This window comes from Miniopterus schreibersii (genome assembly GCF_964146895.1).
Source record: "Miniopterus schreibersii genome assembly, chromosome: 4".
Lineage (NCBI taxonomy): Eukaryota > Metazoa > Chordata > Mammalia > Chiroptera > Miniopteridae > Miniopterus > Miniopterus schreibersii.
In genome coordinates, this window is record NC_138105.1 from 70,591,315 (window position 1) to 70,611,306 (window position 19,992).

General features: G+C 41.5%; 1 protein-coding gene across 1 annotated transcript in view; it reads left to right on the plus strand.

Moving 5' to 3' along the window:
- Window positions 1-19,992, plus strand: part of ADGRE3 (adhesion G protein-coupled receptor E3) — a 39,917-nt gene that overhangs the window by 15,755 nt on the left and 4,170 nt on the right. The window contains exons 6-13 of the mRNA XM_081135469.1: window positions 3,547-3,666; window positions 7,171-7,355; window positions 10,259-10,423; window positions 13,434-13,631; window positions 13,899-14,134; window positions 14,632-14,698; window positions 14,917-15,008; window positions 17,140-17,308. Of these exons, the coding sequence (XP_080991595.1) occupies window positions 3,547-3,666; window positions 7,171-7,355; window positions 10,259-10,423; window positions 13,434-13,631; window positions 13,899-14,134; window positions 14,632-14,698; window positions 14,917-15,008; window positions 17,140-17,308 (1,232 nt within the window). The remainder of the gene's footprint in view (window positions 1-3,546; window positions 3,667-7,170; window positions 7,356-10,258; window positions 10,424-13,433; window positions 13,632-13,898; window positions 14,135-14,631; window positions 14,699-14,916; window positions 15,009-17,139; window positions 17,309-19,992) is intronic.

The window sequence follows — 19,992 nt, forward strand, 5'->3', positions numbered from 1 at the left end:
CGGTAACCAGTGCCCTCACCTCAGTGAGCTTCAGTCTCTTCATCTATAAAATGGGATAATAATAGCGCATAATACACTTAGAAAAAGGGCTGGTAACTACAATTTTGATTATTCTATTTTCCATCCCTTATTACAAAATTTTGTTTAAATAGTATTCTTTTTTCATATTCCTATAATAGTATCATTCTTGGTTATTTTGTTATGCTATTTTGTTGCTTGCCTTTTTTAACTTTTTTAACATATACAAAAGGAGACCAAATAAAAACCCTGCTGCATCCATCACCCAGCTTCAACAATTTCCAACCCACACAGCCAGTCTTCTTTTTAAGCTAAATATTTCTATGAGCTTGCTTCTTCAATGCAGTTCTTCCATGATTTCATCTTTATCAGAAGCATGGTTTCCCATTATAAAGATAAGCCATCAATTATTTAATCAACTCCTTCTTGTTAAACATTTAGATCATTTCCCATTTTTCACCATCATCATCATCTGTGCCACTACGAACTTTCTTGTAGTTAAATCTTCCTTCTCACCCATGATAGTTCTGAGAATAAATTTCTATAAATGGTTGTACTAGAGAATGTTATTTAATAACCTGATTTCAGTACACAGAGTCTTACCTAATTTCTTTTTTTCTCTCTCTCACGGCCCCCCCAATCCCAAATTTCTTTTTTTAAATCATTTTTATTGTTCAATTACAATTGACATACAATATTACTTTCAGGTGTACACCTCAGTGATTAGACATTATACAATACACTAAGTGATCAGGCCAATAAATATCATACCCGTCTGACACCATACATAGTTATTAGAATATTATTGACTATATTCCCTATGCTATACTTTACATCCCCATGACTATTCTGTTACTACCAATTTTTACTTCTTAATCCCTTCACCTTTTTCACTCAAAATTTTCTCTGTATCTATGAGTCTGTTTCTGTTCTGCTTGTTCATTTGTTTTGTTTTTTTAGATTCAATTGTTGATAGATACATATTTATGCCATTTATTGTTCATATTCTTTATCTCTTCTTTTTCTTCTTAAAAAAGACTTTTTAACATTTCATATAATACTGGTTTGGTGGTGATGAACTCCTTTAGCATTTCCTTGTCTTGGGAGCTCTTTATCTCTTCTTCTATTCTAAATGATAGCTTTGCTGGGTAGAGTAATCTTGGTTGTAGGTCTTTGCTTGTCATCACTTTAAATATTTCTAGCCAATCCGTCTGGCCTGCAAAGTTTCTGTTGAGAATTCTGCTGAGAGTCTTATGGGAGCTCCCTGTAGGTAACTAACTACTTTTCTCTTGCTGCTTTTAAGATTCTCTTTTTGTCTTTAACCTTTTGCATTTTAATTATGATGTGTCTTGTTATGGGCCTCTTTGGGTTCATCTTGTTTGGGACTCTCTGTGCTTCCTGGACTTATATGTCTATTCCTTCACCAGGTTAGGGAAGCGTTCCATGATTATTTTTTTAAATAGGTTTTCCATTTCTCTCTCTCTCTCTTCTCCTTCTGGACCCCCATAAAGCCAATGTTGCTATGTTTGAAGTTGTCCAGAGTCTCCTTACTCTATCCTCATTATTTTAATTCTTTTTTTCTTTTCGCTCTTCTGGTTGGGTGTTTTTTGCTTCCTTATGTTCTACTGTTGATTCCCTCTAAATTATTCTTCATTTCAGTTAGTGTATCCTTCATTCCCGACTGGTTCTTTTGGTTTCCATGCCCTTTTTTGCTGTTCAAGTTCTAAGTTCATCTACTCCTCCCCTAAGTTTATTGAGCATCCTTATAAACAATGTTTTGAATGAACTCTACATCTAGTAGATTGCTTATCCCCATTTTGTTTGGTTCTTTTTCTGGAGTTTTGTCCTGTTCTTTCATTTGGGGTGTGTTTCTTTGTCTCCTCATTTTGGCAGCCTCCTTGTTTTTGTTTCTATGTATTAGGTAGAGCTGCTACATCTCCCAGGCTTGATAGAGTGGCCTAATATAGTATGTGTCCTATAGGGTTCAGTGGCACAGCCTCCCCATTCACCCGAGCTGGGCACTCCAGGTGCACCCCCCATGTGGGCTGTATACACCCTCCTGTTGTAGTTGAGCTTCGATTGCTGTTGATATGTTAGTGGGAAGGATTTACCCCCAGGCCGATCAGCTGCAAGGACTGGCTGCAACCATTGTGGAGGATCAGCTGTGCAGAGGCCACCCCACACAGGGACTGACTTAAGCAGTGCTTTGGTGCCTGCAGAGTCTGCCCCTTGAGTGTGTCACTTATAGGGGTGGTTGGGTGGTGCTTTGATATGGTCTGAAGCTGTTCACAGGATGCACTGGCTCTAGGGCTTCCCAGGAGGTGCAGGCCAAGGTCAACCACTGCCTGTGTTCTGCCCAGAACCACCAGGATGAGCTACAAAGCCATCAGCAGATGGCTGCTACTTGTGCTGGTCTTGGAGGTGCCCAGGAGAGGCCAAGCTGCAAACCAGCATCAGCTGCCACTAGTGCCGAGCCTGGGGCCACTTACCAAGAGGTACAGGGCATGCCAAAGCCAGATGCTGCTTGTTGGAAAGATTGTAAGAAAGTCAGAAGCATGAGGCAAAAGAGGCCAGTTGTATGGAAAAGCCACTGGAAACAGCTTGGGTGGTCCTGCAAGTGGTGGGGCAGGTTCTGGGGGAATTACCAGGGCAGGGCAAACAGTGATAGCCAGGTTGGAGACTCAGATATGGTGCCCGCCTGCCAGCTCTGTGGGAAAAGGGCTCAGAAAAGGAACAATGGCTTTGCCAGCACTTCTGTCTGGGAGAAAGCTGCCTCTCCCACTCTCACCTTGTTGCCATACACTTCAGTTCCTCCCCATGTGTCCCTGGTCCCTGTGTGTCCCAGCTCTGGAGCTCAGAGCGAGTGAATACAAGTAAATCTGTGCATGGGCCCTTTAAGTGGAACTGCCTGGGTTTCCAGCAGCCATCTGTCTCACTCAGGCACAATTCCCGCTGGTTTTTAACGACCAAAAGTTGTGGGGACTTCTCTTCCCAGCACTCGAGCCCTAAGCTAATGGGCCTATTGTGGGGCTGGGACCCCTTGGCTCCTCAGGAGTGACCTCTGCAGCCAAGATATCCCTCCTGATTTTTATCTGCCACATGTGGGTGTGGGGCCAGCCCATTCCATGTCTCTGCTACTCCTCCCAGTCTCAATGTGGCTTCTTCTTTATATCCTTAGTTGTAGGACTTCTGTTCAGCTAGATTTCAGGCAATTCTGAATAATGGTTGTTCTGTAGTTTAGTTGTATTTTTGATGTGGTTGTGGGAGGATTTGAGTACCATGTTTACCTATGCCCCCATCTTAACCGGAAGCATCAGAGAGGACCCCTAATTTCTGAACCTGTTTCCTCCTCTGAATAATGGTCCCTCATGGGGTTATATGATGCTGTCATAACATGACAGTGTATAAGGCTCTTAGCCCAGTGCTTAGCACCTTCTACACATTCAGTAAATGTGACCTGTTTTTGTTGCTGTGCACATTTTTAAAGCTTATGATAATGGTAAGCTTGCCCGGTGCTTTCCTTACCAGCTGTTGAAACTCGAGTTGTTACAGACCGTTGCTCCGAGGAAAGAAAGATCTTCAACCTGAGAGTCCATACGAACTCACTGGACATCTCTTGCAATGACGTCATCCAGGGAAACATACAAGGTACATGTGGTGGCTGCATTCAGAATCCCTAAGACACACACAGCAATATCACTGTGTGAGTCATGAGGAAACATCCCAAATAGGTTCCTATCTGATGGGTTTGTTACTCTAAGATTGTATCAGTTGAGTCTTTTCCTTAAAAAAAAAGACATCTTCCCAAAGTGGAAGCTTTCTATTCTTCAGCATGGAAGAGACTTCTTTGCAATTTGGAGGCTGTTCTGTCCAAATCTGTTTGGGTTCATCAAGAAGCAGCTTCTAGAGCAATTGTAAGGGGTTCCAGTTAAGTTTATTTAGGACGTGATCCCAGGAAGCAGCAGTAAGTGTTTTAGTCAGGATTTTCCAGAGAAACAGAACAAATACTTTATTTTTTATTTTTCAGTTACAGTTAACATTCAGGATTATATTCGTTTCAAGTGTATAGCATAGTGGTTAGACATTTATATAACTTATAAAGTGATCCCCCGATAAGTCTAGTATTCACCTGACCACACATAGTTATCACAATATTATTGACTATATTCCCTACATTGGACTTTACATCTTTGTGACTATTTTGTAACTGCCAAGACTCTCTGATTTTTTTTTTAAGAGAAACCAAAAATTGAGTTGTTTGCATGAAAACCTCCAATTTTTAAATCTAAGAATACATTTACTACAACTGCCAAATAGCTAAAACTGCTATGGCATGATAAATGGGGTCTTGAAATCCAATCATGTAAACATGGGTACAGTTGTCTATACTATCCAACAAAAATCCCAAAGTAAAGACAATAAAACATAGACAACAAACCACATTTCGATCTGAGAAAATTTCACGAGACAAGTAGTTCCTATCACTTTCTCTCCGCCCTCAAGAAGGTAAGTACTTGAATCTGCCTCCATCTGTGAATGAGCCGGGCGGAGGAAGGGGGCCAACCTCCAACCACACTTGCATTGTCACAGGATTCCTCTGCAACTCACAATTTGTAGAGAGAGTGTACAAGACTTCACAGTGCAGGCTACACAAATCACATCTTCAGCCCAGTTTGCTCCTTGGTCACATTCTGGGGAGCGGGGAGTTGGGATTTCAACATACAGATTTAGGAGGACACAGCTCAGCCCATAACAACTGTCTATGCTGAATTATTTAAGTAAATTACAGACATCGCTGTGTGATTCCATGTGCTTTGAGGAGCACCTGGCATAGACATGCAGAGCAGCAGCAGACTATTATCCCCTAATGGGCCCTGTGGTCCCACCCCCCAGCATTTGCACTGGCTGTTTCTCTGCCAGAAATGCCAACCATCACTTCACTGGGTGAACTTTGACTCTTCTTTTAACACAGCTCAACTTTCACCGGGTCCATGATTCCTCCCAGGATTGCCCACTTTCATCACCACACCAGAGTCAGGCCCTCCCTCCTCTGTGCTCCAGCCCCCTCCTCAGCATCTTGAGCCTACCTTATCCGGGCATCTACTGTGTTGTGTTGTCTGTTGATTGACACAGCCCTGTCTCCTTCACTGTACTGGGATCCCTTTCAGGATCGGAACCATTAATTCTTTCTCTATAGGCACCTTACCTGGATAACAATAACAAATGCTCAGCGAATTAAATCCACATTTAGGCTGAAGCCTTAACATTACTAATGAGAAAAAAGAACACACTGATGGGTTTGTGACAAAGAACCCTCTAATGTTATAGAGGGACATTTCTCTGTCCTTCAGGTTCTTTCTAGATTCCCAACCTCAGCACTATTGACATGTGGGGCCACGTCATTCTCTGGGATGGGGACCCTATAGTGTGCTGAGCAGCATCCCTGGCCTTTACCCACTAGATGCCAATAGCAACCCCACAGTTGTGACAACCAAAAATGCCTCCAGACATTGCCCAGTGTCCACTGAGGGGGCAGAATCTCCCTCAATTGAGAACTGCTGGTCTAGAGCAACCTTGTAATTTATTTCCAAACAGTGACAATTTTAAGATAGGAAGGGGGTGCTATTAAATCACACCAGGACACCAGGTGTGAACTGGGACTTCATAGGTAATTGGAGATGTGACACACCCTCCCTCCCATAAACCGTCTCACAGAACAAAACCACAGGCCATGGAGACCAAACTTGGAAACCTCGACAGCCTCTCCTCTCCTTCTACTTGTGCTTTGCTCTTGTGCCAGGATATTTCAGCTCAAAAATAAGCAATTTCCAGGCATAAGAACAGACAAACTTATCAGCTGCTGATGTTTTCCAACCACCTACCAGTGTTTGATTCTGACAACAGAAATTGCCATTAACTTAGAGAAACAGAAGCGCTCTCCTACTTCTGACCCCTGGAATGAGGCCAGAGAAGCCTGATTAGAGGAACTGTGGAGCTAGTAAGTGGCAAAACTGGGATTTAAATGCAGAAACTCAGTTCTTGCCCTTAGACTCCTTTTCTTCCCTTGAACACATAAATCTTTAATGAGGTTTAAATCTTTAATGCAAGTTGTTGAGGTAACAACTTGCATAGGTATTTAATAAATAAATGATTTTAAGCCTGAGCCATTTACACTTAAATTGTATTTTTGACATAAATTATTTGCCTGTTCAGTGATAAATTCTCATTGCACTTCACAAGGCTGCCCCAGATGACTTGTTCTCTGAAATGTAAGGAAAATTTGCTAATAGAGGTCTTTCTCAGGCTTATACTTACAGATGATCAGTAGTGGAAAACAGCATTTAACAGACACTATCTTTCATTAAGAATTCAACCTGCAAGCAAACCCTCTTAAAAAAAGAAATGATCTGGTGGTTAATACTGAGCTAAGATCTTACAGAGCTGATCAACATATAGTAATGGGTTTTCCTCTTTCTGAAATAAAGTTAGCCACAGTAGGATTTTAAAGAAATCTAGTAAGATTATTAGAGAAGAGCAAAGTCATACTGTATTTTTAATAAAATGCAAGATTAGATCATTTTAAATGTCAGGACCCAATGTTTGAGTATCTGAGAGGCTCCTCATGTTCACATAATCCTTGCAAGAGTGAGTAATCCAGGCTTTAGTTTAGAAAAATGAGATGCATATTTCCCAGCCCTTAGACTCTTAACTACTTATACTTTTCTGAGTGTCTAAAATATAATTTAAACTTTTTTAGGAAATAAAGGAGATGTTTGGCACTGTGCTGGGAGCCCTGTGGTTTCCAAATGAAGTGTCCTGCATAACTACTCAAGAAATGTAATTCTTGTTGGAAAAACAGAGCTCAATCCATATGAAATAATTAGTGGACAGTTGCATTCTCATCGACATGGCAGGGGCTGCACCTGAAATACAAATTCAGAGAAAGAAGCATCACAACACTTCCTGAGCTGGAGGGGGATTGAGCTGTGTCTTGAGGATGAGCTGGATTTGGGGAGGAAGAGCATGGGAGGAAGAGTGAACTTACTAGACATACCTGAGCACAAGTGTGGCCATCATGGGAGCATGATACGTGTGGAGCAGGGAAGGGGGCAGAAGGAATGGTGGTGGCACTTTATTTTTCTGTTTCCTCAGGTCCCAGTGCAGTTGCCTTTATTTCATACTCTTCTCTTGGAAATATCATAAATGCAACTTTTTTTGATGAGATAAATAAGAAAGATGAAGTTTACCTGAAGTCCCGGGTAGTAAGCGTTGCTGTTGGACCCAAAAGGAGCATCTCTCTCTCCAAACCCGTGATTCTGAGTTTTCAGCATGTGGAGGTGGGTCAAATCTGCAACTGGAGCTTGCTTGGGTTTCAGGGACATAGATGGAACGATTTGCATAGCCTCCCAGTCAGTGGTTCTGGACCTGTGCTGTCCCATATGGTAGCCAGGAGCTACCTGTAGCTATTAAGCATTCTTAAAATGTGATGGTTTCACTATACTGGGTGATCCTTGAAGACAGGAACTTTGTTTTGGCATTTATCATCCAGACTATCCTAAACCTTTGTTTCCCTGATCTCTCACCACACTTCACTAATGAATAATTAGTTTATAACAGAAACTCTATTTATCAGAGTCTAGATGGAGGAAAGGGGAATGACGAGTAGCAGATGAAAGGGGACGAGATGGTGAGAAATCAAGTCACCTCCTTTCATTTTCCCTTCATTTGCCACTATGGCTTTTCAATGATCTTCTCTGTAATACCTCTGTAGTCCCGGGTGGCACAGATTTTCCTATGAAAGCAAGATAAAAGAAATGGATCAAGCTGTTGAATACAGTAATAAAAAGTAAGGGGAAAGGATGGGACCAGGGAGACAGATAAGGAAGACGTGAACACAGTGAGGGATGATGAGTCCCATGTGGTCACGGGGTACCATAGCTTGCTAACTCCTGATCAGTATGCACATTAGAGGAGCCAAGAGCAAGCAAAATTGCTCTATAGAAAAAGAGAAATGGTGGACGTGTGATGGAGAAGGAGAGTTGAGAGAGCGTGGCAGAGAAGAAATTAGAATAGAGTGAAAAATTAAGGGGAACTTTGGGGAAATAATAGAGACCTTAGAAGAGATTATTTTAAATAATAGGAAGATAATCTTTTGCCATTTGCTTTGCAATGTTAACCATTTACCCCAACATTCCACAAAAATCTTGAATAAAATTCCCATTTTTGCTCATGAAAATAATTAATTAGTTAGTTAATTAAAATTAAATAGGGTGAGTCTGAATTGAGATTTCAAAAACTTAGTATTTTGAAGACTTAGTATTTCTAGATTTCAAAACCTTAATAAGAATAAAGCATGCAAACTATCTTCTTAATAATTTTTATATTGATTTTTATTGGCATATTAAGAGAAATCATTCTAGAGCATCATCCTACCAAATTATGTCATAACCAGACATATATATGCTCTGCAGGGATGCAATATATTAGATATTTACAATATTTTACTTGAATTAAAATGTAAGTGTATTAAATCTATAAAATAAAAAGTACACTATTTTGAATATGGTGAGTTAAACGAAATATATCATTAAAATTAATTTGACTTTTTTTTTACCTTTTTAATGTGGCTAGTAGAAAATTTCAGATTACATAAGCAGCTCACATGCTATTTTTCTTGGGCAGCGTTATTCTAGTGCATAGAATTATTTGAGTGGCAGATACCTCCTACATCTGTGAAATTTGAACTGAGATATAATATTCATTTCTGCACAGAAAGCTAATATTCATTATTAAGACTATATAACTCAATCAGAAAAAAACCTTTTATTTAATCCATTGCCTTTTCCCATTCTCTGACCAAACAAAGACAGGAGGAGTAATAGCCAGACAGAGATGTAGTAAAATTTGTTTGCTCCTTCCCCATTCATTTCTGTTAAGAAAATAAGAACTGAAGGAAATCTTACCATTTGTGACAGCATGGATGGACCTTGAGGGCATTATGCCAAGTGACATAAGTCAGTCAGAGAAAGACAAATACCGTATGATTGTACTCATATGTGAAATCTAACAAAGCCAAACAAAAGCCTCATAGAAATGGAGGACAGATTGGTGGTTGCCAGGAGTTGAGGGTGAGAGAAATAGGTGAAGGTGATCAAAGGGTACAAACTTCCAGTTATCAGAAGAGTAAGTTCTGGAGGATGTAATGTACAGCATGGCAACTCTAGTTAATAATTACTGTGTTGTATATTTGAAAATTGCTAAGAGAGTAGATTTTAAAAGTTCTCACCACAAAATAAAAATTGTAACTATGTGAAGTAATGGATGTTAACTAACCTTACTGTGGTAATCATTTCACTATGTGTGTGTGTGTGTGTGTGTGTGTGTGTGTGTGTGTGTGTATAAAATCATTACATTTTACACCTTAAACTTAGACAATGTTCTATGTAAATTGTGTCTCAATAAAACTAGAAAAATTAATCTAATTTTAAAATAAAAATTTAAGAAAACAAGAGTTAAAGGGGAAAGGTAGGGAAATGTAGGTGTTCTCTATCAGATGCATAAAATCTAGGTATGGAATTTTTGATGTATAGCATAGGGCAGATGGAGTGGAGAAAGAAATCCAGGAATGGCCCAGTGGGTTATCAAAGGAAATACAGGCCCCAAACAGGAGAGCATCTGACTCACCTCCTTGCTCCCATGAACTGTTACTCCAGTAGCTCTTGAGACAAAGAGAAGAAGTTGAAGGCTAGTTTTATTCTCTATCTCCTGGTGATGTTCTTTCCTTATACTAACCCTCTCACCGCATGAGCAATTATCGTATTGTTGTCAGGGACAGAATTGGTGTGAAGGGACCAGGAAAATCTGTTTTTTGTGTTTTGGTGGGGTTTTCAGGGGTGGGGGGGCACCAGGAAAATTTGACTTGGAGAGTGTTTGAGAGAAAACTTTGTGTGAGCCTTGTACTCTTTTTGTCTGATTCCCATGGTAGGGGACAAAGTCATAAAATCAGTGACATTTTGGAATATTCTGTCTCCCACAGAAAGAGATGACCCTGTTTTATGTTTTGTGAAATTCCAATAGAGGTGGGGCTATGGGAGCAGTTGTCCAGGTGGCCACCCTCTTCACTTAAAATAGAAGTCCACTGAGTCTCAGCCATGGTTCCCATTCTCCACTCTGGCCAAGACCAACACTCTGAGAGATGTTCCTCCTGAGCAAGGACATGATGATCTCATTCTATTTTCAGATGAAGCCCCTGAGCAAAAAGGCCTTCTGTGTCTTCTGGGAAAGCACAGAGGGCGGCCACTGGTCCACGGACGGCTGTGTCCTGGTGCAAGTGAACAATAGTCACACCACATGCAGCTGCACTCATTTGTCCAGTTTCGCCATACTCATGGCCACCACCAGCCAGGTATGGTGTAATCATTTAATTCCTCTAGCTAATACTTTCTGAGCCCCTGCTAGGTTCAATAAGTCCTATAAAGAAAATGAAAAAGAGCAAGGGACCTGAGTGACTAGAGAGGTGTGCCACTTTAGATAGACTGGTCAGAGGGGGATGAAATATGAGACCTGAAATCTGGTTATTTAGAGCAAGTAGTCCTACGATGTGGATGACATCATGCTGAGTGAGAGAAGCCAGACACAAGGGACCACATATTGCATGACTCCACTTATATGAAATGTCCCGAAAAGGCAAATCCATAGTGACAGAAAGCAAATTGGTGGCTGCCAGGGGCTGGGGGCAGAAAAGAATGGGGGTAGCTGCTTAATGGGTATGGGGTTTTATTTGGGGGGTGACGAAAGTATTTTGGAACTACACAGAGGTAGTGGTTGCACAATACTGAATGTGCTAAATGCAGCTGAACTGTGCACTGTAAGATGGTGAATTTTGTGTTATTTGGATTTTATCTCAATGGCAGGGAAAGCCAGTAGGAAAGGGTCTCAGGAAGAGTATTTGAAGAAGAGATACAAGTATGTGTAAAGACTCTGTAGAGAGAACAAATTTGATGTGTTCCAGAGAGAAGTGTGGCTGGAGCAGAGTGAATAAGAGGAGTTGGAAGGGGACAAGGTTGGAGAGAGGAACGAAGAGAGATGTGCCGGACCTTGAATGCAATGTCAGGGATTTAGATTTCATTCAAATTACAATGGGGAGTCAATGGAAGGTTTCTATCAGGGGTGCTGCATATTTATGTCATTAGAAGATCCCTCTGGCTCTCAGGTCAAGAATGAACAGTGGTCAAGAGTGGACTCACAGGGAGATGATGCGGGCTGGGGTTTGGGTGGCAGCAGTAGAGGTGGTGGAAGGTCAGACTGGACACATATACTAGAGGTGGGTCAGAAAACTTCCTGATGACATAGGCTTGGGGACAGCACACAGGAAATCCTGCATCCCTCTCCTCTTCTCAGGGATAGAGGTGGTACCCCAGAACAACACTTGGTGGAAATCTCTGACCTCTCCTATTACACGAGGCAGTGGAAAAGCTAAAATAGATTTAAAAACATAAAATACTTCTTCCATTTATTGTTACATTTATGAAATTCATCATGAGTTGAGCATAGCCTTAGTTTATTCATTTTCATTGATGTATAATATTCCCTTGTATGACTATACTACAATGTACTTACCCATTCTACAGTAAATGAGTACCTAGAGTGCTTCCTGTCAGTGGCTATTAAAAGCAATGCTACCTTTCTGGGATGAAGCACAGACAGTTCCATGTGGGATCCTCCAGGCTGATGAGGAAGCAACATACTCCAGATGGTGCAGCTACAAGATGGTGGAGCCTCTGTTATCATGGGTTTCTGAGTGGCCCTGTGGAGCAGAGTATTGTTCCATCTATATAAAGTTGAAAACAGACACAACTAAATTATATTCTCAGGGTTTGAATACATAGGTGGTAAAACTTACCACAAAAAGATCATGGCTACCTCTAGGAGAGAAGGTGGTTTGCAATTAGGAAGAGCTTCTGGGATAATGTCTACAGGCTAGTTCATGATCAGTATTCATTTAATAATTATTAATCATATGATAGATTGATTTTTGTGCTTTTTTTCTGTATGTGTGTTATATGTCACAATTCTAAGGTTAAAAAACAAAGGATTTAAAAATTCTATAAAATGACATTGAAAAAAGCGAAAATCCCCATATAATTACAAGGGATGGTGAGTGTCATTTCCCATTAGTGAGTCTGGCTAAGTCTGTATGGCTCATCAGATCCCCAGCCCCTGTCTTTAATGAGATGAGTCCTCAAGAGCTGAATTAGATAGTTTGGGGCCCCCACCAGGAAATTCTGAGGCAAGAATTTGAGGGCAAGTAGTTTCTCTGGGAGGTGAGCCCAAGAAGTATCAGTAGGACAGTAGGGAAGTGAGACAGGGAAAAGAAGGCAGCCAGGAAAGGATGCATCAAAGAGAAAGTTACCCCATGGACAACTGGGGCTCAATCCCATTGGGTACTTCTGGGAGATATCATAGGACATCCACCTCAGAGTCTTCCCACAAGAGGTGGAACAAGCTGGGGTATTTATCTACCAATTCCCCAACTGTTCTTGTTTGAGAGCAGCTTCCAGGGGCATAAACACCTGGCACTTGTGGCTCGCCCTGGTGTGTCCAAGCATGCTCTCGTGACAGGGAAAATGCCATCAGGCAGAGTCACTGGAGTTCACAGAAAGCAGCCAAAGGGCAGGTACAGGTGGGTGTGAAGAGGTTAGCAGCCTGTGCTACACAGGACTTCCTGCATCTCTTTGAGTGCATACTGAGTCTGGCATACTCATTCATTTCAACTTGAATTCCACTGTACAACATAGAGCCTACAGTTAGCAGTAGGGGGTTGTACACTTAATAACTTGCTAAAAGGGTAGATCTCATGTTGTGTTCTTACCACAAATTGTTTAAAAAGCAAGAGACACAAGAAATCTTTTGGAGATGATGGATATATTTATTACCTTGATAGTGGGGGTGATAGCATGGATATATGCCTATGTTCAAATTCTCATCAAAACGTATGCACTCGCCCAGCCAGCTGTGGCTCGGCAGTTGAGCATTGACCTAGGATCCAGGAGATCGCAGTTCAACTCCCAGTCAGGGTACTGCCCAAGTTGGGGGGGTGCAGGAGGCAGCCAATCAGTGACTTTCTCATCATTGATGTTTCTGTCTCTCTCTTTTCCTCTTCCTTCCTCTAGCTGAAATCAATAAAGATCTATTTTTAAAATAAATAAATAAAAATGTATGCATTCATATGTACAATATTTTTTATATTAGATAGACCTCAATAAAGTTGTGGGGGGAGACTTAGTCTTACAGACACCTCTCACACTCTATCATCCAGCTTTGTGCCTGTGTTTAAAATTCCCTATTCCAAGGAGGACAAACCGTAACCCAGAGTAGAAAACTGTGACTGATACCTCCTCTTTTCTGGGTCCCAGGAGGACAGCCTGGCCCTGGCTGTGATCACCTATGTGGGGCTAAGCCTCTCTCTGCTGTGCCTCTTCCTGGCGGCCCTCACCTTCCTGCTGTGCAAAGCCATCCAGAACACCAGCACCTCACTCCACCTGCAGCTCTCACTCTGCCTCTTCCTGGCCCACCTGCTCTTCCTCACGGCCATAGACAGAACAGAGATTACGGTACTGACATTGTCCCAAAGGACCCCGGTCCTCCCCAGGGGATGTGGAGTTCATGGAGCCATGCTGCATTGGGCACCTTAATAAAATAGCTTTGGTTTCTGGGAGAGGTTGGAAGGGTGGTGCTGACATTGATTACCAAGCACCTTTACTTTTGATGACCTTGGTCTAATGTCAGGTGCTCTAAACTCAGTGCCAGCATAAAGTAGAGGCTCTCAGTTCACACTCCACCCCAAGTATCCTACCTGCTGGCTCTTGCTTCTCCCCCAGGAGCTGTGCGCCATCATCGCAGGTGCCTTACACTATCTCTACCTGGCCTCCTTCACCTGGATGCTGCTGGAGGGCCTACACCTCTTCCTCACCGCACGCAACCTGACTGTGGTAAACTACTCCGGTGCGAACAGACTCATGAAATGGCTCATGTTCCCGGTCGGCTATGGAGTCCCAGCTGTTATTGTGGCCATTTGTGCAGCATCCAGGCCTCACCTTTATGGAACAACTGATCGGTGAGCTTGACTCACACCCTGTGCCATGAACAGTTTGGGGGGCAGAATTAATTATGGTAATTGAGATATCCATAGGAAATGCACTCTACTTTTCCCTTGAGTGTAAGAGCTCTGACCTTTTCTCCAATGAAGCAGGGAAAGGTGACAGTAAGAGCTTGGAAAGTTCTGAAAGGAGGGAGTTTTGTGGTTAGGTAATAGCTTTATCTCTCCCATAATTTGGAGTTTTCAAGTCTCAGATTCCTCTTTAGCAAAATAGGGATAATTATCCCCATTGTCCCACCATTATCATGCTGGTATGAAAATTCAATAGGACTGTACTCATAAAATGTTCAATGTAGCATCAGCACGTGGGAGTGGACAATCAAAGCCTTCCCTGCCATCAGCTGGCATTTTCAGAAGACATCGGAAAGTTTCTCTATTAGCAAAAGGGTCACTTCCTGCTAGTTTCATGTGCTTTCTCTGATCTCTCTTTGTGTCCCTTTCCCCATTGTTCCCAGCTGTTGGCTGCACCTGAAACAAGGATTCATCTGGGGTTTCCTTGGTCCAGTCTGTGCTATTATCTGTGTGAGTATGTGGCTCCAGTGGTCCTGACCAAAGAAGCACCAGGAGGGCTAGGTGCAGGACCGTATACGGGGCATGCATTTTCTCTATTGTATGGTTTGGTTTTTCCACTGCTACCAATTCAGGCCCGTGTGCGGGAAAGTAGGAGTTGTGTGAAATTTATAATGGACATAGTACATTATTTTAACTTGCATTCTTCCTGGTCTGCATCATTCCTGCAGGTGAATTTAGTATTTCTTCTCTTGGTCCTTTGGATTTTGAAGAAGAAATTCTCCTCCCTCAACCATGAAGTGTCAACCATCCAGAATACAAGGTGAGATGAAACAAATGGTACTTCTAACCCTCTCTTCCTCTCCTGACCCCCTTCTTGTCTTTGTTATATATCTACACACACACACACCCCGCCACCAGGCTCCAGGGACTAGCAAAGTCACTGTCTTCTCCCAATGTTTGTATTAGCTAGAGTGCAGGCTAAGCTGCTGAGACAAAAAGACCCCCCCCCCAAGAAAAGAGTGAAATTGAAGCTTATGTTATGTTCATGTCACAGTCCAGAGGTGAGCAGTCTAGGGCTAGTGGGGAAGCTCTGCTCCACAGAGTGATCCAGAGACTCAGGTTCTTTCTATTTCACTCCTCGGCCATTCTTTCGCAGTTTCTCATCCATGGGAAGGAGGTGACATGGATTTTGCATGGTCCACATTTGCTCATATCTTATTGGCTAAACCTTAGTCACATGGTGACACCTGGCTTCAAGGGAAGATAGGAAATACAGTCTCTAACTAGGTAGCCACATGTCGTTGAAAAAACTCAAAGAGGGAAGGGATCTAACCCTAAAAGGAAGAGGAGGAGAATGGACAAAATAGCAGTTCCTGCCACACAATACAAAATGCACACAGAAGTACCCTTTTTTATCAAAACCAACCAGCTTAAGTTTGTTAATCCATCAGTTACTGAGAGCTTAAATTCTATAGAAACTCTAAGAGTTGCGCTTTTTTTTAATCCTCACCCAAGGAATGAGAATATTTTTTTCCATTGATTTTTTTAGAGAGAGTAGAAGGGAGCAGAGAGGGGGAGAGAAAGAGAAAGAGAGAGAGAGAGAGAGGGAGAGAGAGGGAGAGACATCAATGTGAGAGAGACACACATTGATTCGTTGCCTCCCAAACACATCCGGACGGGGGGCAATGATCAAACCTGCAACCCAGGTACATGCCCTTGACCAGAAATCAAACCCAAAACCCTCTGGTGCACAGGACAATGCTCTAACCACTGAGCAATGTCAGCCAGAGCAAGTTACGCTTCTGAAGGATGCCAAAAAAAAACTGGGTTCACCTCACTGGTAGTGACCAATTTGGCTAATTATAACAAACAAATATATATCTAAGAGTTCTGTGTAATGGGTTTGGAAAGGATTTAAATTAAAATATATTTTGTATAATACTATTTCAAAAAATTGGGGGCTATGAGCATTTTTTTTATTTTGCTTTTTTTAAAAAAATATATCTTCATTGATTTCAGAGAGAGGAAGGGAGAGGGAGAGATAGAAACATCAACAATGAGAGAATCATTGATCTGCTGCCTCCTGCACCTCCCCCCCACACACACACTGAGGACTGAGTGCGCAACCCAGGCATGGGCCCTGACTGGAAATCAAACTGTGACCTCCTGGTTCATGGGTAGATATTCAACCACTGAGCAACACCAGCCGGGCTGCTGTTTTCATCTTAATCACAAAAATAACACGATAAATTTTTTCAAATTTTTTCAAAATATATAAAGTGAAAATGGCTAACTCCCCCTTTTGGTGCTACTTTCACTTCCCAAGAAAACTAGAGTTAACAAACTTTATGATAAGTATGATATAATATGTGTGATATTTTCCCCAGACCTTTTACTGTGCATTTCTATAAAACAGACAGACAAGCACACATACAATAGCCAACACACTATACAAATCATTTCTCAACCAGCTTTCTCACATAAAACATTATTGTCACCTCACATTTCAGTTTGCCTGGGACAGTCCCATGTATGCCTGTTGACCCATTGTAACTATTAATAGCACACTTTTTTATCTCAAAAGCCTCCCTGTTTGAATAACAAATTATGACCCTCCATCTATAAAAGAGAAGGAGATAAAGAGCCCCTAGTTTTAGAGTGCTTTATGTACATGTGGTACTGATTTTATTCTATATACTATCCTAAATACATATGTTAAAGTCTCATTTAATCTTTGCAGCAGACCTATGAAATAGGACTATTATAAAGATGAGGGGCCCTAGTTACAGAAAGGCAGAGTAACTTTCCCACTGTCACACAGTTGATTAGTGCTGCCTTGGATTTAAACCAAAGCAGTCTAGCTCCAGAGTCCTCACCCTTAACAACTACTCTATAGGACTGTCCAAATCCATTATCAGCTTTTATACATTTTCATTTTTTACTCCCCTCAGGATGCTGACCCTGAAAGCAATAGCTCAGGTCTTCATCCTGGGCTGCACGTGGTGTCTGGGCATCTTGCAGGTAGGCCCAGCTGCCTGGGTCATGGCTTACCTCTTCACCATCATCAATAGCCTGCAGGGCTTCTTCATTTTCCTGGTCTACTGCCTCCTCAGCCAGCAGGTGAACATTTACCCCTTTCTTAATTGTTTTAACATTAAGAAAAACTTGCAGGTGTGTAGTTTAGTGAACATTTAGATCCATGTTCTAAATTTTCATATGAACTTGTGAGCAGTGTGTAAATAATACCTATGTTCTATCTACTTTGAGATACTATTGATTGTGATATGTCAATTTATTAATGGCCTTCACAAAGTAAATAATTACTATATCAAGGAAATATGTTTTTCTTCAGCTTTCCTATTTGTAATTGTCAGCTATTTCTATGTTAACAAACAACTTCAAAAATCTCAGTGGCTTATACACAAATATTTACTGTTCTCATTCTCAAATCTGCAGGTTGGTTGGAGTTTAGATGATCTTGGCTGGGCTTAGCTTGGCTTGGCTATACAATGCAGGTATAGTCAGATCTGCTCTTGGTGACTCATCCGAGGCTTGGGAGAAAAGGGAGCAGTTTCCCAAAATAAGTTCTTCTCATGACAATGGCAAAGTCACAAGAAGCAAAGCCCTGATGGGCAAGGCCATTTCAAGCCTTGTGATTCTGCTTGCACCACCTCCACTGATATTCCATTGGCAAAAGAAAGTCATATGTCCAAGCCCCAAGTCAAAGGAGAAGACTCCTGCACTCACCATGAGGCTAAGACAGGGTATAATACTGTTTCAGGAGAATGAATAATTAAGATCAATAATGCAATTTAGCATACTACTTAAACATATGAATTATTAAACACATTTCCATGTAGTAGTATAGTCTCCATACTAACGTTTTAGTGGCTCTATGTAATGACATTACATAAGTTAATTTTTCCAACATTTTATTATAAACATTTTCAAACATACAAAACATTGAAAGAATTATGCAGGAAACACATATATAGTAAGTCCTCACTTAACATTGATATTAAGTTCTGCAACTTTAAGCAAAATGACATAAAATGAAACCAGTTTTACCACAGGCTAATTGGTATAAACAAGAGTTAAGTTCCTACAGCATCTCATCAACGTTATAACAAAATGACATTGAATGATACGTTATTCAAGGACCTGCTGTGTACCAATCACATAGACTGACATTGTGCTATACTTTATTACATCATCTATCAATATATCCATCCTTCGATCCATCCATTTATCCATCTCTATATAAGCCACTGTAGCTTACATGCATAGTCAAAGAAAACTGTAAACAACTCTTCTCGGAGGGTGTACGCACCTGAGTGAGCACAATGCAAAAGACTTATATGTACTGTTCCCTCAGTTCATCTCAGTTCCTAAGGCATCTCATAGTGTGACCTTCCAGTTTTTCAAGATATTTTATATTCAGTGTGACTACTAAATACAAGCCCAGTCATATTTCTGCAGCTGAACAAAAGAAACAGTGGTGTGTGTCTGACAGTTGGTAAATACTGGCTGCTTTAGGCTTGTTGAGATAATCCTCTAAGTGTTACCTTACTAAGGGGCACTCAGATCATTTGGACTGCATGTTGTCTCTAGAATTGAACCCCAGACACGATGAAACCCTACTGTATACTATCAAACTAGGTTGACATACTTCTACCTAGATTTAGTTAAATTATACTACATCTCTAGAATAGGATACTATGCAACCATGAAATGTAATGTTGTAAAAGACTGAAACCCCAATGAAGCTGGGATCCACATGGTCCAGGTCAGGAGGTACAATGGCCAACATAGCCCAGCAACCAGAAAAAATACAAAATCACTCAAGGTCTTTATCTGTACTTTTCAAATACCATGAAGAAGACACATAGTCCATGTATCCCTTTGTTAAGTTCAACCACTAAGATTTTGAGATTGTTTGTTACTGCAGCAAAACATGTCCTGACTGATACATTTTCTTTCCTGTTACTACTACTATCCCCTCCTCCTCCTCCTCCTCCTCCTCCTCCTCCTCCTCCTCCTCCTCTCTCTCCCCCTCCTCCTGCCTCCATCCCTCTTTCTTTTCCTCCCTCCCTCCCTTCCTCCTTTTTTTCTTCACTCTTCATTCAAGTGCCCAAAGAACCAACTTAGGAAAGAACACCTCCTCAGTGACTGAGGTAGAGGAAGAAACTGAGCTGACAGAGCCATCACTTCCTGGAGAGCAAAGGATGAGCATAGCCTTGAAACATTCAAATGTTAATTTTTGTCCAAGCACAAGAATATTTAGGACTGGAAAGATATTCAAAATATATTAGGAAAAAACAAATTTCAAAACATTGTTCCAGAAGGGTTGCATTTTGTTTACATAATGTATATAAACATTTATTGTTTATGTTGTTGTTATGCATTTGTTTGTGTGTAGGTATGGGTGTACATGGCAAAGCACATGGTTCTCAAACAATCCCCCTGGAGGGGCATATTTAGCAATACCTAGAGACTTTTTGATTGTCACACTGGGGGAGGGGTGCTATTGGCATCTAGTGGGTAGAGGCCAAGGATGTTGTTAAACATCCTACAGTGCATAGGACGGTCCCCACCACAAAGGATGATCCAACCCAAGTTGTCAATAGTGCCAAGGCTGGAAACTTTGGTGTAGCAGATACTGTTCATGGCCCCCTCATATCCCTTTGCCATTCATCTCTACATGCCTAGGGTTGCTTATTGCAAAAACCTGTGACTTTATGCCCATGAGCTTTTTACTGCCCACAGGACATGCCTGGCCCGCACACAGGACAAGCTGGTGGTTC